The sequence below is a fragment of the Melozone crissalis genome, unplaced genomic scaffold, assembly GCF_028551555.1.
Source record: "Melozone crissalis strain CALT ecotype California unplaced genomic scaffold, PUWL_Pcris_2 ptg000042l_1, whole genome shotgun sequence".
NCBI lineage: Eukaryota > Metazoa > Chordata > Aves > Passeriformes > Passerellidae > Melozone > Melozone crissalis.
Window position 1 is genome coordinate 2,519,004 of NW_026535820.1, and position 12,968 is coordinate 2,531,971.

The window sequence follows — 12,968 nt, forward strand, 5'->3', positions numbered from 1 at the left end:
ACAGCTCAAGCTAGTCATTGAAACAGCATCATGCTTTCTGTATAACATCATGGACCATGAAACTATAGAAACCCTCTTTCATGTATCCTCTGCTGTGTTTCTATACTGGTTGATCATAAGTGAAGAAAAATATTCCTCATTTCTCTTACATAAAAATGTTGCTATTGCTTTAAGCTGTCAGCTACACTAGCAAACACCATGATTTGGTTATCCACCTTAGCAGGGATTATTTCTTATCAGGAAAAAGTCCACTTTTCCAGAACAATGGGATCAAGGGCCTTATATGACAAATGACCTTGTAGCTGACTGTGGGGCTCTTGGGAAGCCTGGCCCTGTGCAGCAGGATAGAGACAGCCTGTAGCCTTTGTAGCTACATCAGTCACCATGCTGTCTCAATGTAAAATGCAAGCAGGTTGCTTTTGGAAGGGTATTTCTCTCAAATAAATAAAGCTGTGTGCAAACATGAGCCTGAATGAAAAAGAAATGCCCTGCAGGATTTCTGAAGTCCCCTCAGTTTGATGCCATTGGATTAACCTCCCTAGCAGCAAAGAAAAATTAGCTCTATTTGTGCAAGTTTGGACCTTCCAGATGGTTTGCTCGTGTGGAGGTGTGGTCATGTGGAATGCTGCTGGCTGGCAGATAATATATTTGTAAAAATTCTTTGAAGTTTACTTGAATAGACCTTACATCAGGCACTCAGAATCACTGCAGTTGTAAGTTCAACTTGAAAAAATAAGAAAGGTTTTTTAGTATCAAACATGTATTTTGTGCCTAGTCTGAAGCTTTTCCCACTTGCAGGTGCTTTCAGTCTTCTACCTACTGTTATGGGTAGATGTGTGCCACAGGAATAGATGGAGAGTAAAAGCTTGGCTCTGCTTTACATTCTTTATATAGACAAAACGTAAACAATCATGGTAAATAATAATACTGGTAAGCATAGTAAATAACAGAGACCAGTTCTCATTCTAATTTACTGTTGGAACACACTTGGGTCAGTTTTGTATTTGTGATATTTTAAACCAGGGAGAACTCCATGTAAGGCAATGGGGACGCTTGGATTGGAAATAACACAATGGAACAAAACTCACTGGAACCGTATACATGTTTGAAAAACTAATTTTAAAAAATATTCACAGTCTTGGTTTCTTTTCCCCTCTTTAGTTTGGGAATCTGAGTTTAGAGATTCCAAAGCTAAAATAGAGCAGAAATGGAGAGAAAAATGGCTGACAACTTGAGCTTGATCATGGTTTTCAAAATCTCAGAGCCAACAGCAACACCTGTTTTTGAGAGGACTATAATAAAGTCCTTAGATTTCTCCTTACCTCTGGGATTAAGAAGTATTTTGGCATGAAGTGCACATGTGGAACAGATGCCTGATGGCCTTTGCTCCATGCAATGCTCCTCTGTGGCTTACAAGAAAGAGGAAGGACTCTGCATGTTCCCTAAGCTTAACTACACATGCATTTTAAATCTCAGCTTTTCTTGTAAAGTTATTTGCCCGACAAAAAGATAACCAACAGTAGGTACTGAGCAACACCTGCTTTCTGTGGACCATCTCATGTCAGACTGGAAAGAAATCTCTGCCTGTTTTGATGGAATTGCCTGTAAGGGTTTCTATGCTGAGCCACTGCCGAGAGCACATCACTGTGTTTCTTTGTCCTTCTTAGTTACCTAGTGCTACTCCTAATAGAAAGAAATTAACTAAAAGAAAAAAACCCACAAAGTATTTGCTGGAACAAACTGGGTGAGCTTGTTCCCTCCTTAAATTAAGATTCCTTTTTTCCTGGTTGCTCTGAAGAATCTGCTTTACTATAGACAGTAGAAATGATAACATTTTTCATTTGTATTCTGTTTTCTTTTACTAGACTATGCAGACATATTTTCTTGTTTTTTCTGTAAACATATCCAGTAGGAGAAAGCCCCTCTGACCTGTTCTGGACTCATCCAAGTTTTATTGACTCATCCTTTCAGCATAAGTCATCTGCACACAATTTATCCACCTACAAAGGTAGTTTCTACTACTATTTGCTAACGTTTTGCCTTTCTGTTGAAGCACAGGAATACAATAAAGGAGAGGAAAACATAAAGAGGCGTTCCTTCTCTCATACTGCTTTTACCAAGGCAGGTTGCACGTCTTGTTCTGCTCTCACTCACCCCAGGAACTCCCCCAACATTTGCTATTCAGGAGTTCAAGTTTTAGGCTGGCAGAATGCCAGCAAATTCATTAGTGGCACACTGGATAACAGATCAGACCCAATCCTCAGGGATTTAAACAACATTTTAACAGTAATATTTGATGGCTAGAAGAAATTAAACTCTGTCTGGCCTGAACTGTCTCAGGGGGTCCAAGTACCCACATGTAGTAGATAATATAATAAACTGTTACCTCCCCTCGTAGGCAGCTTTGGGAGACCAGATGTCTCTTGCTATAGTAGTTATCTGCAAATTGAAGTGTGCAAAGCTAACATATTTTTGCAGTCACCTCAGTACTTACTTTTGGGATTTGACTTTTGGCTAAAATTATCAGGTTCCATTAATCCTGAAAACCTCTTAGCACTGAAGTGAACTGAAAACCAGAATCCAAACCTCTTGTTGCTAAGAAGTTACTTGGGAATACACCTCACTTTTCTTGTGCACCTGCAAGAACAGCTTCTTTTGTTTGTTCTGGAAACAGATAAAAAAAAAAAAAGAACAAAAATGAAAAATGTAACACACACAAATGTTGTGTGGGAAATGAGAAATGAGAAAGTGCCTGTACCAATAAACCACGGCTAGTGGCACCAGGTCGTTCCCACCCACGGGGCTGTGTGGACACGGCTGGGGATGCCCTGGAACAGCTTTGTGGGTCACTGTGATGTGAGTCACCACTGCACGCGGTGTGGCTGGGCCGTTCACAGCTGTGCAGGACACTGCTGGTTGGGACACTGCCGTGCCTATCGGTCCTGTGCAGGACACGACAGTGTGACACCATTGTGAAGGACATTGCTCTGTGGCATCACTGCATGGGGACACTGCTGCACAGGACATGGCTCTGTGGGAGGGACATCACCATGTGAGGCATTGCTGTGGGAGGTCCCTGAGTGTGGGACACTGCTGAGGGGGACATTGCTGTAAAGGTTGTCAGCATGTGGGAAGCACTGCCATGGGGAGGACATTGAAGTCATCACTGTGGAAGTCCCTGCAGTGGGATACAGCAGTGTGGGTCATGGTGCGAGGGCCATCCCTGTGCAGGACATCACCACGAGGGTCATACCTGCGGGAGTCCTGCAGTGTGGGACATGGTTCCTGCTGTGCTGTATCCATCCTCATACAGAACATCGCGGTGTGGGACATCGCCAGCTGTCCTGCCATGCGGATCCCGCGGGAAACACCCACCCACCACCTGGCAGGACACCCCCGGGAACAGGCGGGTGTGTGATTTCAAATTTACGAGATTTTAAAATTTACGAGAGATTTAAAATGCACGCTGCCGCTGCCCCCACACCCCGAAGCTTTGCCGCAGCAGCTGCGCCGCTGCCCGACCGGGCAGGGCCGGGCAGGGCCGGGCAGGGCAGGGCCGCGCCGGCCGCCCCCCGCCCCCGCCGGGCGCCCGCCCTGCTCTGCTCTGCTGCGCTCTGCTCCGCCGGGGGGCTGGCGGCGGCCGCGGCGCGCAGCAGTGGCGGGGCCCGCACGTCGGGGCGGCGGGGCGGTGGCCGGTGTGGCGGTGATCGGTGTGGTGGTGGCCGGTGTGGCGGCGGTGGCCGGTGTGGCGGTGATGGGCAGCACGGCGCTGTCGGGAGCGCTGTGGCTGGGGCTGCTGTGGGCTGGGAGCGGGGCCGGGGGCAGCTGCCAGGGAAAGTGCTGCCAGGGCCGGGATTCCACCTGCGTCGGCGAGGGCTGGAGGGAGGGAGGTGGCTACGGGACCTGCTACTGCGACGGAGGCTGCCGGCGAGCCGGGGACTGCTGCCACGACCACGGCCAGGCGTGCCCGGGTAGGTGCGTCCGGCCCCGGCCCTGCCAGGGGAGCGGTGTTGGGCGGCCGGCGGGACCCCGCGGCCCGGCTCTGGCCTCTCCCCGGCCCGGGAGCTGCGTGCCGGGGCTTCGCGGGGTGCGGGTTTAGCTGCGTTCGTGCGGGCATGGGCTCAGGGCTGCGAGGGGGGCAGATTCCTCCCTTCCCAGCGGGGCACCAGGCTGGTTCAGGAAGGGAGACAGAGACTTTTCTCCCGCTAGAGAGAAAAGTTTCCGGATCAGCTGTAGTACAGTGACAGTCTGAAGTCATTTTCCCTCTAAAATATGTTACTTTTCATTCAGGCAAGTCCCAAACACAGATTGATTGCAGTGCGATTGCAGAGACAGCGGGGAGATTAATTCAGCACCCCTGTGTCTCTCAGCTGATTCCTCACATCCTGACAAACAAATATCAGTGAAATGATTGGGGAAGTCCCCACGGTGAGGTTTTGTCCAGGATCATGAATCCGCAGGAATTCACTGTGAAGGCAAAGGCTTTAAAATAAGCACAGGAGCATGAGTGAGAGGGTCCTTTGCCAGCCCTCGGGGAATGGCAAAGCCTCCCAGTGAGCAATGGCAAGGAGGGAAAACTATCCCTGTCCTACCAAACTGAGTGTCTGCTTTGTAGGTATTCACAGTGCCTCTTTCTGTGGAATTTCTACCCTTTGCAGTCTTCACAATTTGAAGACCTCTCTGTGCCTGGGATGCAGGACACAGACCTTGCTTTGCAGGTGCAGTATGAGTACTTGGTCAGCTTAATGTCTCTTCCCAGCTGGCTGGATGCATGCCAGCCTACAGCCAAAAAGTCATGAGCCTCTGCTGCACAGTCCTGCTAATTAGGGTGTATTTAGCAGGCTCAGTGCCATGCTGACATAGCCACATAGCTTTGGGACCCAAGTTGGCTTACATCTGCCTGGACTGGGAAGGGAGAGTACAATTCTCAGATGGTGTAGATCCATCCTAAGGGGTGTAGAACTGCACAGAAGAACTCAGCAGAGCAGAACTATGACCCCAGGTCTCTAGAAGGAGCATGGTCAGCTCTCCCACAGCTAAATAATCTCCTCAGTGTAACAGAAGGGAAAAAAATGCACCACAAAGTAAGACAGAAAGTAGCATTTTTGAAATTAGCATTTTTCAAATAGATTGTTCTTTCATTCAGGAAAGTCACTAGAGGGAGAACTGTCAAGATGCTTGTCCTACAGCCACAGCATATTGCATCTTTTCAGTAAATAAAATTATTTTTATTATTTAAGCATAAAAGGAGAGAGTTGGTAAACATGCATAGTGTTAGCATTAAAACAGAGCTGAAATCCTTCAAAAAGAAGCTCAAGATTGTGCTTGAGAAGTTCTAGTTTGAACAGTTTCATTACTATGACTTCTCTGGCACCTGATGATGCCCTGCTGTTATCAAGATTTTTTTTTTGTCTCAGGCTCAGGGGTAATTGCCTCGAAAGGCATTGTATGTCTACCATATAAGCACACCACGCTTGCACCCTGTGTGGGTGAGGGGTGCTCTAGATCCAGTCAGGAAGATGGAGTCCCAGTGGAGCCTCCCTGTCTCACTGCCTCTCCTGCACCAGAGCTGGAATTTGCCAGTCTTTGGTGGCCCAGTTCAGGGAGCTAAACTCACAGGGAACTATTTCTGTTCTCCCTTTTGCCTGTTTCTGCCTGGTTTGACTCCTGCACTGCCTCACTGCCCAGCTGTGCAAGCACCAATGCAAATGCAAACAGAGGGAGCAGCACGTTTTGCATTCATGGATGTTGCATGGGAGGGCAGAATTTTGGCACCCTGGCAAGGTGGTCCTAGAATTCACACATCCACAATGCTAAATTTATGAGAAGTTGTTCCTTTAAAGGCAAATTATCATATATGCTCTCTATGGCAAGTAGTCATTAGCTTGTATTCTGTATAGACAGAAATTCTAAATAGTTCCAGTGGAAGTTTTTATTGATTTACACAAGTGTGGCTGAAAATGTCAGACTCTTTTATTCCTATTGGGTGTTGAGGTCTGCCCATCGAGTCTTGTTAAAATCTACGTGTTTAATGACACCAGGGATGTTCACTGGCATAGTTCATTGTTTTAAATGTAGAGCTCAAAACTTTAAAATAGAAATGTGAAGAAAGGGGACCAATGGTTCTCATGCTACTGCTTGTTTGTCAACCTGTTCACAACTCATGATTTCAGTGCCTGCAGAAATGACATTTCATCCTCTGGGGAAAGTTTAAAGTGCCTCAAGTGTAAGTAATCAAGAGACGCTAGGATGCAAGAGATGTTAGGAATCATACAATCAATGCTCCAAAATAAAAGAAACCTCTGAAAGAATGAACATCCTAAAGCTGCCAGCAGCAGGGTTAAATTCTGTCATGTCTAAAAATCGTTGTAGGTTTGGTACTTTATAAATAGATGGCTCAGCAGGAGTTCATGGACTGCTGAACCCAAGTTCAAGAGTTTTAAAATAAACTTCTTTATAGTTCTAACAATGAAGAATATTTTTGAATAAATGAAGAATATTTTTGAAGAAAGAAAATTTTTGTACATAGCATTTTAAATTAGAACTACTGTCCAATGAGAAAGCCTGAGAAAGGAATCAGCTCACCATTTGAATCAGTGGTTACTCTGAGAAAAGCTAGAGATCCTTACATATTACAAGATATGTTGTGCAATGAACATACTACAATCTTCCATTTTTCTTTTTCCAGAGATGGGAAAAAATTAAATAGACTTTGACTCAGAAATCAAAGATTTCTGAGGATCTGTGTTTCATAGTGCTGCAAATGGAAGACAAAACCAAAATTTTTGCTGCTCGAGCTGTCTTTCATAAAATAGCAATGTAATTTTTCTGTGATTTTTTTTTTTTTTTTAATTTCAAGTGTTGTATTAGCTTCCACATTTTGGTAGGTACCTGAGAACAAATCCCTTCCTTCAGTTTCCTTTGACTTGCATCCTCCTCATTGTTTTAAGGAATCACCATTAAACATAGTTAAAATCATCGTGTTAACTAAGCTGAGCAAATAGCAACACAGAGAGGGATCTATAAAGATGTAGCTATGGATCCCTAATACTTCTTTTAGTGTGTCAAGAGATGGCACCATTCCTTTTATGTCAGCTCATGAACCCAGTCTCTGTCATGCTGAGGAATTTGACATCTTTCCAACAAGGCACAAAATCAATCTACTGTCCCTTAACAGTTTTTGGGTACTGACTGCAAGAGCGACATTATTATCTCACTACCTAAATTCCATTCCTGCAACCCAATATTCTTATTTTTCCACATGACTAGGGCAATTCATCCTTCTTACTCTAAGTCTTGATAGGCATAAAATTAGCATGTATTTCTGCAGATGACCAATATTTAACTGTCAGCTTGGTTTGATTCCAGTAAGACATGAAGTCATTGCTTTATTTGTTATGCACTTACTCAGTCCCTTTGGGAGTTTCTTCATGGAAAATTTGATGTTAGACTGATGTTATCTGCATATCAAGGCGCTAATATGGGATTAAAGTTCTGTGGAAATTCTTGTTTATGCAGGTCATTCATGCAGCCAACTTGGAAGAGAATCAATAGATAAGGAAACAGGCTGGATAGATACTTACTGTCCTTTGGATACTTGGGTAGAGCTAGGATGTGTGATCAGACATTGAAATCGGTGCTTGTACCATAAATCAAGTGGAGTCAAGGACTGTGTGGTGCAGTGTTGGGGGTCTGCATGTGCCAAAGGGGGCTTTTTCTCTGATTGTCCAGCACAAATCATACTCAGGAGCTGTCTGGGAAGGTGTTCCTCAGTAAGTAGAGGAAAACACCAGAGAGTATGAATTGTTGAGCAGAATGGACAACTGGTGTCCCAATACCCGGGGCAGCCCTGTGATTCTGTTTCAGTGGAATTCCTCAGGGCGTGGGATGCAGTGTCCTCAGCCACAATACACCTGGTGCCGTCAGGGCTCTCAAAAGTGGGTGAGTTTGGTCACAACAGCTGGTGCACAGTGAGAACAGAGGAAGGGAATTGTAGTAAAGTGGGAAGGACATCTGCCAAGTAGCCTCTTTCAGAGGTTTTAGAGGTTTTATCTGCTTTATGGTATTGGTAAGAGTCCAAGAAATTAGAGATGTAATGACAGAGCAGACACTGCAGTTTTTATGTTTTATGAGAAGAGTCACAAACCCCAAGGAGGTTATCATATTCTACTCTTCCTTCCCAGTGTCTTGTACTGGCAGAATCCCAGAGGGTATAAAATATTTTCCTGAAAAACTAGTTTGGTCCCATCACTTTCCTGCAACACTGATACAAAGATGTGACTAGTGGTTAAATGTAAAGCTTCTTGGGGATTTAAATTGTAATCCAGAAATGCAAAAAAAAAATTGAAAGCATGTGATATGTTCCATAACAAGCTAATGAGAAATAGTACACCTGGGAAATGAAAAGTTTTATTTAACTAAATAATGAGAAGCATGACCCAGAGCAATCCAGAGCCATTTTAAGATAGCCCACCTATTGATGATAATGTGAATTTTGTACCATTCTCTAACCTGGAGCACCTACTAGGTGGCCTCCAGGAAAAAAGGCTACTGGGAATGGATCACCAGTCAGATTAAATGTCCTTGTAGGCGACAAATTGAGGATGACTTGTGTAGGGAAATGATTGCTTGTCCTCAGAGAACTCTTGCACTTGATGGATACCCATGTGGGAGACATTTTTCTTATCTTCTCTTTCATGGCTCCTCCTGGCACGGCTGTGCAGATTTGAAGCCCCCAGGTGGAGAGGTTGTGTTTGTTCCATCAGTGAGCATCCAGAGATCATCTTGATCCAACCCCTCAGGGCTCAGCCTGCAGTGAAGCTTTGAAAAGCTGTAGTATTCATTCTAACTGCTAGGGAAAGGGAAAATTTTTAGGTTATACAGTTTTCAAAAATGGATTTGGTGTTCCTGGAGAGGAGGCTGAGGAAAGCAGGTTCATGAAGGTGTAAAATGGCTGTATGTTCTTTACAGTAGCATATTGTTTTAATGGGAAAATAAAGTGAAGACTTCTGTGTTATGTAGCTTCTCACTCAGGAATAAGGTATCTATCACCTGTTTTTGTATTCTGGGAATGACACCACAAAACCTTTCTTGCCTCCCTGAGGGAAATGCAGTTTCTTATAATTCAAAGTTTACTTTAGAAATAATGGTACTTTCCCCAGAATTTTTGACCAAGTTCAGAGGAAGTTTGTGATCCATGAGAACTGAAATTAAAATATCCAGTGGACTGTTCTGTAGTTGGATATGAGCAGGACCTGTGTTAAAACAGGTGGCAGTGGATACAGTAAGTGTTGAAGAAAAATTAGTTAGAAATTGATCTGAAGGGAATCGAGCATGATGCTGTTTAATGTTCCAGCCTTTAAGCAAAATCTAGTGGTGTAGGAGCTGCCAAGGAATGTCAGACCAGTCTGGTGTAGGTAATCTATGAACTGGTCTCCTTTGAGGCTAATGCTTCATACTTCAGAAGAGGGTACAGAAGAGCCCCACAGCTGTTTCTTTGTGGACAAGGGATAGAATAGGGAGCCAAGCATTGCAAGCAGGTTTGAACTTTCGATTTGAGTATGCAAAATCCCGGAAGAGCATTCAAACCCATATAAATAAAATTAGAAAAGAAAAAGTAAAAAAACCCAAACCAAACAAAAAGCCCCTCACAATAGTCTTATTATCCTCAAGCTTTTGAGAGCAATTAAGATAAAACAGAAGTCCTGACCACTGATAATGTTTTAATACTGCTTTGCAGCTGTTCCCTGTGTTGTGGGGGAGTGGAGTCATTGGAGTGGCTGTGCAGAACAATGTCATCCTGGGCTGCGGGTCCGCCGGCGCTATGTACAACAGGAGCCTCAAAACGGTGGGGAACCGTGCCCAGCTCTGGAGGAGAAGGCTGGCTGCCTGGAGTACCTGACTTACCAGGGGGAGGACTGTGGCCACGAGCATGGTATTCTCAATTGCATCTCTCTGCTGTATATTGTGTCCATCACAACCATCATAAATTTTACTGATGTCAATGAACAGCAAAAAAACAAGCATCTATCTGCAGTTAGCTGGTTAAAATTATAATTTAGGACTTTCTGCTGTCATATTGCATTTTATTCAATAATTTGTTTTTCTACTCTGGCTTTTCTTAATTTCAGTTAAGCAAACAACTAAGATGTGTGCATTCTTCAGTTGATCAAAGTATCAAATTACCTCTGTGTGAAGTTAGAACACAAATTCACTATGAAACAGGAAATAGTACTCCTTGTGGGATTCCAGTACATCCTATTTCCTCACTGGCTAGATGGCATGCATTATTAGATTTTTTTTTTCTGAATAAAGAGAGCTTAGCTGTAGGGAATGGGGTTGAGGTCCAATGTTGCCAACATTTTATCACTTTTTCAATAAAGTGAGCCAGCATCGCCATCCACAAGCTCCTGATTCATTCACCCACTGTTACAGGAATTGCAATATGACTCAGCTGTGCCTTGCTGTTTTACCATAACTGGTTTTTTCCTCAGTCCCTGCTTTCATAACTACCTCTGAATACGGTAAAGAAAGAAAAAGACGAGCAGCATCTTCTCTCTGGCCTTCAGACAAAGAAGCAGCAGGGTAATCTATTTATCATATGTATGTGGGTCATCTTGTTCAGTAGAAAACAGCTGTCTACAGAGAAAAATGTAATTAAATTTGCAATCATTAAACAATAAGCTATAGCTTGTACTGGTTTTCTCTCCCGCAGCTTATTTGCATGTTCTAGATATTGTTTATTGCTTGCTAATTGTCCTGAATTAGACATTGGGATCATGGCAGGTCTGATGATAGCTGCTTTTGAAAGCCAGCAGTAAACAATGCTAAAACAAAGCTGAATGTATCCTAAGTGTAAGTCTGAGAAATTAGACGTAGGTCTCTGAACAACATGGGCTGAATGGGATTGGTCTCAAGAGACCTTTTTTTTTAAACTGTTTGACACAAGCAGTAAGAAATTTTGTTTAGTTACCAGTAGAGATGGTAATGAAGTTTAAATTAGGCTATTACTGGGTCTGTAATGCCCATAATGTTTTGTCCTGTGCTATTTTTCCTAGAACAATAAAACTCATTGATATTCTTAAAGTCTCTCTTCCATTTTCTTTCAGCAGCATAGAAGAAAAAATATGGGTTACTGAGATCTGTTTTTCAAAATAATTTAGGAATACAGAACACTACAGAAAGTGAGATTATACATGAAACACTGGACTGGGGCATAGAAAGAGAAATAGTTTGCATAATGTTTTTAAGAATCTACTGATTGGGTTAGGGTCAGAAGATTTGTTAGCAATGATGATGTCTAACTTGCACCACCCTTACGATATGTAAGTCCATTCAAAGTGCCTACTTAGCTCATGCTTGATCTCTCATGATTTGGTGCTTTTCCTCCGGAGCAGATACTGCGTGGAGTTCCGGACGGAATCCCTTTCCCAGCACTGTGCTTTGGAGACGCGCCCGCACGCGCGCTGGATGCAGTACCTGCGCGAGGGACACACCGTGTGCGTGGCCTGCCAGCCGCCGGCCATGGGCCCGGCCACGCGCCGCTGCTCCGGGGACGGCCACGGCGCACACGGGTGAGCCAGACCCAGCACAGGATTCAGACTGCTCAGGGTATCTCATTACGAGATGCATTAAATGGATCTAAAAGATGGAACAGCTCAAACCGTTTGTAGAGCTCAGAAGGTTTTATCCTTTCGCTTCTCACAGAAATTGCTTTTAAAACCTTGATAAAATTGGGAAGTCATTTTAACATAAGAGTTTAATGCTTTATTCACTATTGTGAAGAAGTGATGGAATTTGTGTAGTGGAAGAGGACTTTTTACAGCTGTGTGCACTTTTACTTAAAAACGGTATTTCCTGCCATAGTCCAAATCTGACTGCAGATTTAACAGTGGTGGATTGGTACTCCCCTCAAGCATATAATACCTGGTTTTTAGAAAAGTAATTGTGAAAGCAGATATTTATTATTAAAGTAGATATTTATTATTCAGAACTGATTTTTATTTGATCCATACATTTATTAATATGCATACTACTTAATATAACCAGCTGCTCAACCCACCATCCTGGATATTCCGCTTAGTAATAGAATGTCTGCTCCAGAAAGCATTTTAAGAGCTAGATGAGTTTAGTAAAGCCTTACATGATTAAATCTTCTGACATTTTATACAACACAATCCAGGAACACTAAATACACAGTTTTACTCCTCTTATTTTATATTTATTCTCATTTCAGAGATAAAATCTTACACTGGGAAGCAATTGGCAACTCTCAGTGCCAAGGAACCTGGAAGAAGATCCGGCAGCTGGACCACTGTTCCTGTCCCCTGGTGCATAGTTTTATTTTTACATGAAAGTTTAAAAGGCCTTTAAAATTGCAACAAAAAGACTAAGAAAATTAACACCAATGCCAAGAAACCTATGTATTTCTGCTGTATTTCTGGAGCCTTAACAAATTTTAAATGAGTCAGGACTTCAGCAGAATCATTTCAGGAAATTCTCTTTGCCTTAATACAAAATGCAAAGACTGATCTCTGTATTAGAACACTAGAAGCATGTTACCATGTTTCTCTTTTGTAATTAAAGAGCTAATGTTTCTAACCATAGTGGTTGCTTTCCTTTAGTTCTCCATCTTTACTGGCCATAGCCCTGTCTCCAGGCAATGCTCCTACTCAGTAGTGAGCCAGCCAAATATTTTCAAGTCTGAGAATAGTTACTGTCAACATTTAAGAGCAAGGGTGAATAAAAATGAAGTTTTTGAAAGCTAAAACTGATTTCAGGTTAGGTACTTTGTTCCTCTCCAGTATCATCTAGACAATTTTTTACACTATAATTGTGTAAAGTATTCTTCCTCTACCCTGCAGTTTTCACGTTCAGCCTTCATGAAGACATAGACCTAGTCAGCATTGTTAAGGAATTGGTCTCCTCAGAACTTCATGTCATTAATACACAGTGTAACTTCTCTGGCA

The 12,968-nt window shown here is 43.2% G+C and overlaps 1 protein-coding gene across 1 annotated transcript; it reads left to right on the forward strand.

Moving 5' to 3' along the window:
• The first annotated feature begins 3,739 nt into the window (after positions 1 to 3,739).
• SBSPON (somatomedin B and thrombospondin type 1 domain containing) lies at positions 3,740 to 12,530 on the forward strand. The gene is made up of 5 exons (XM_054285325.1): positions 3,740 to 3,971; positions 9,740 to 9,934; positions 10,494 to 10,584; positions 11,397 to 11,573; positions 12,236 to 12,530. Exons 1-5 carry the CDS (start codon positions 3,755 to 3,757, stop codon positions 12,351 to 12,353), a joined length of 798 nt encoding a protein of 265 aa, XP_054141300.1. The 5' UTR covers positions 3,740 to 3,754; the 3' UTR covers positions 12,354 to 12,530.
• The last annotated feature ends 438 nt before the right edge of the window (positions 12,531 to 12,968 follow it).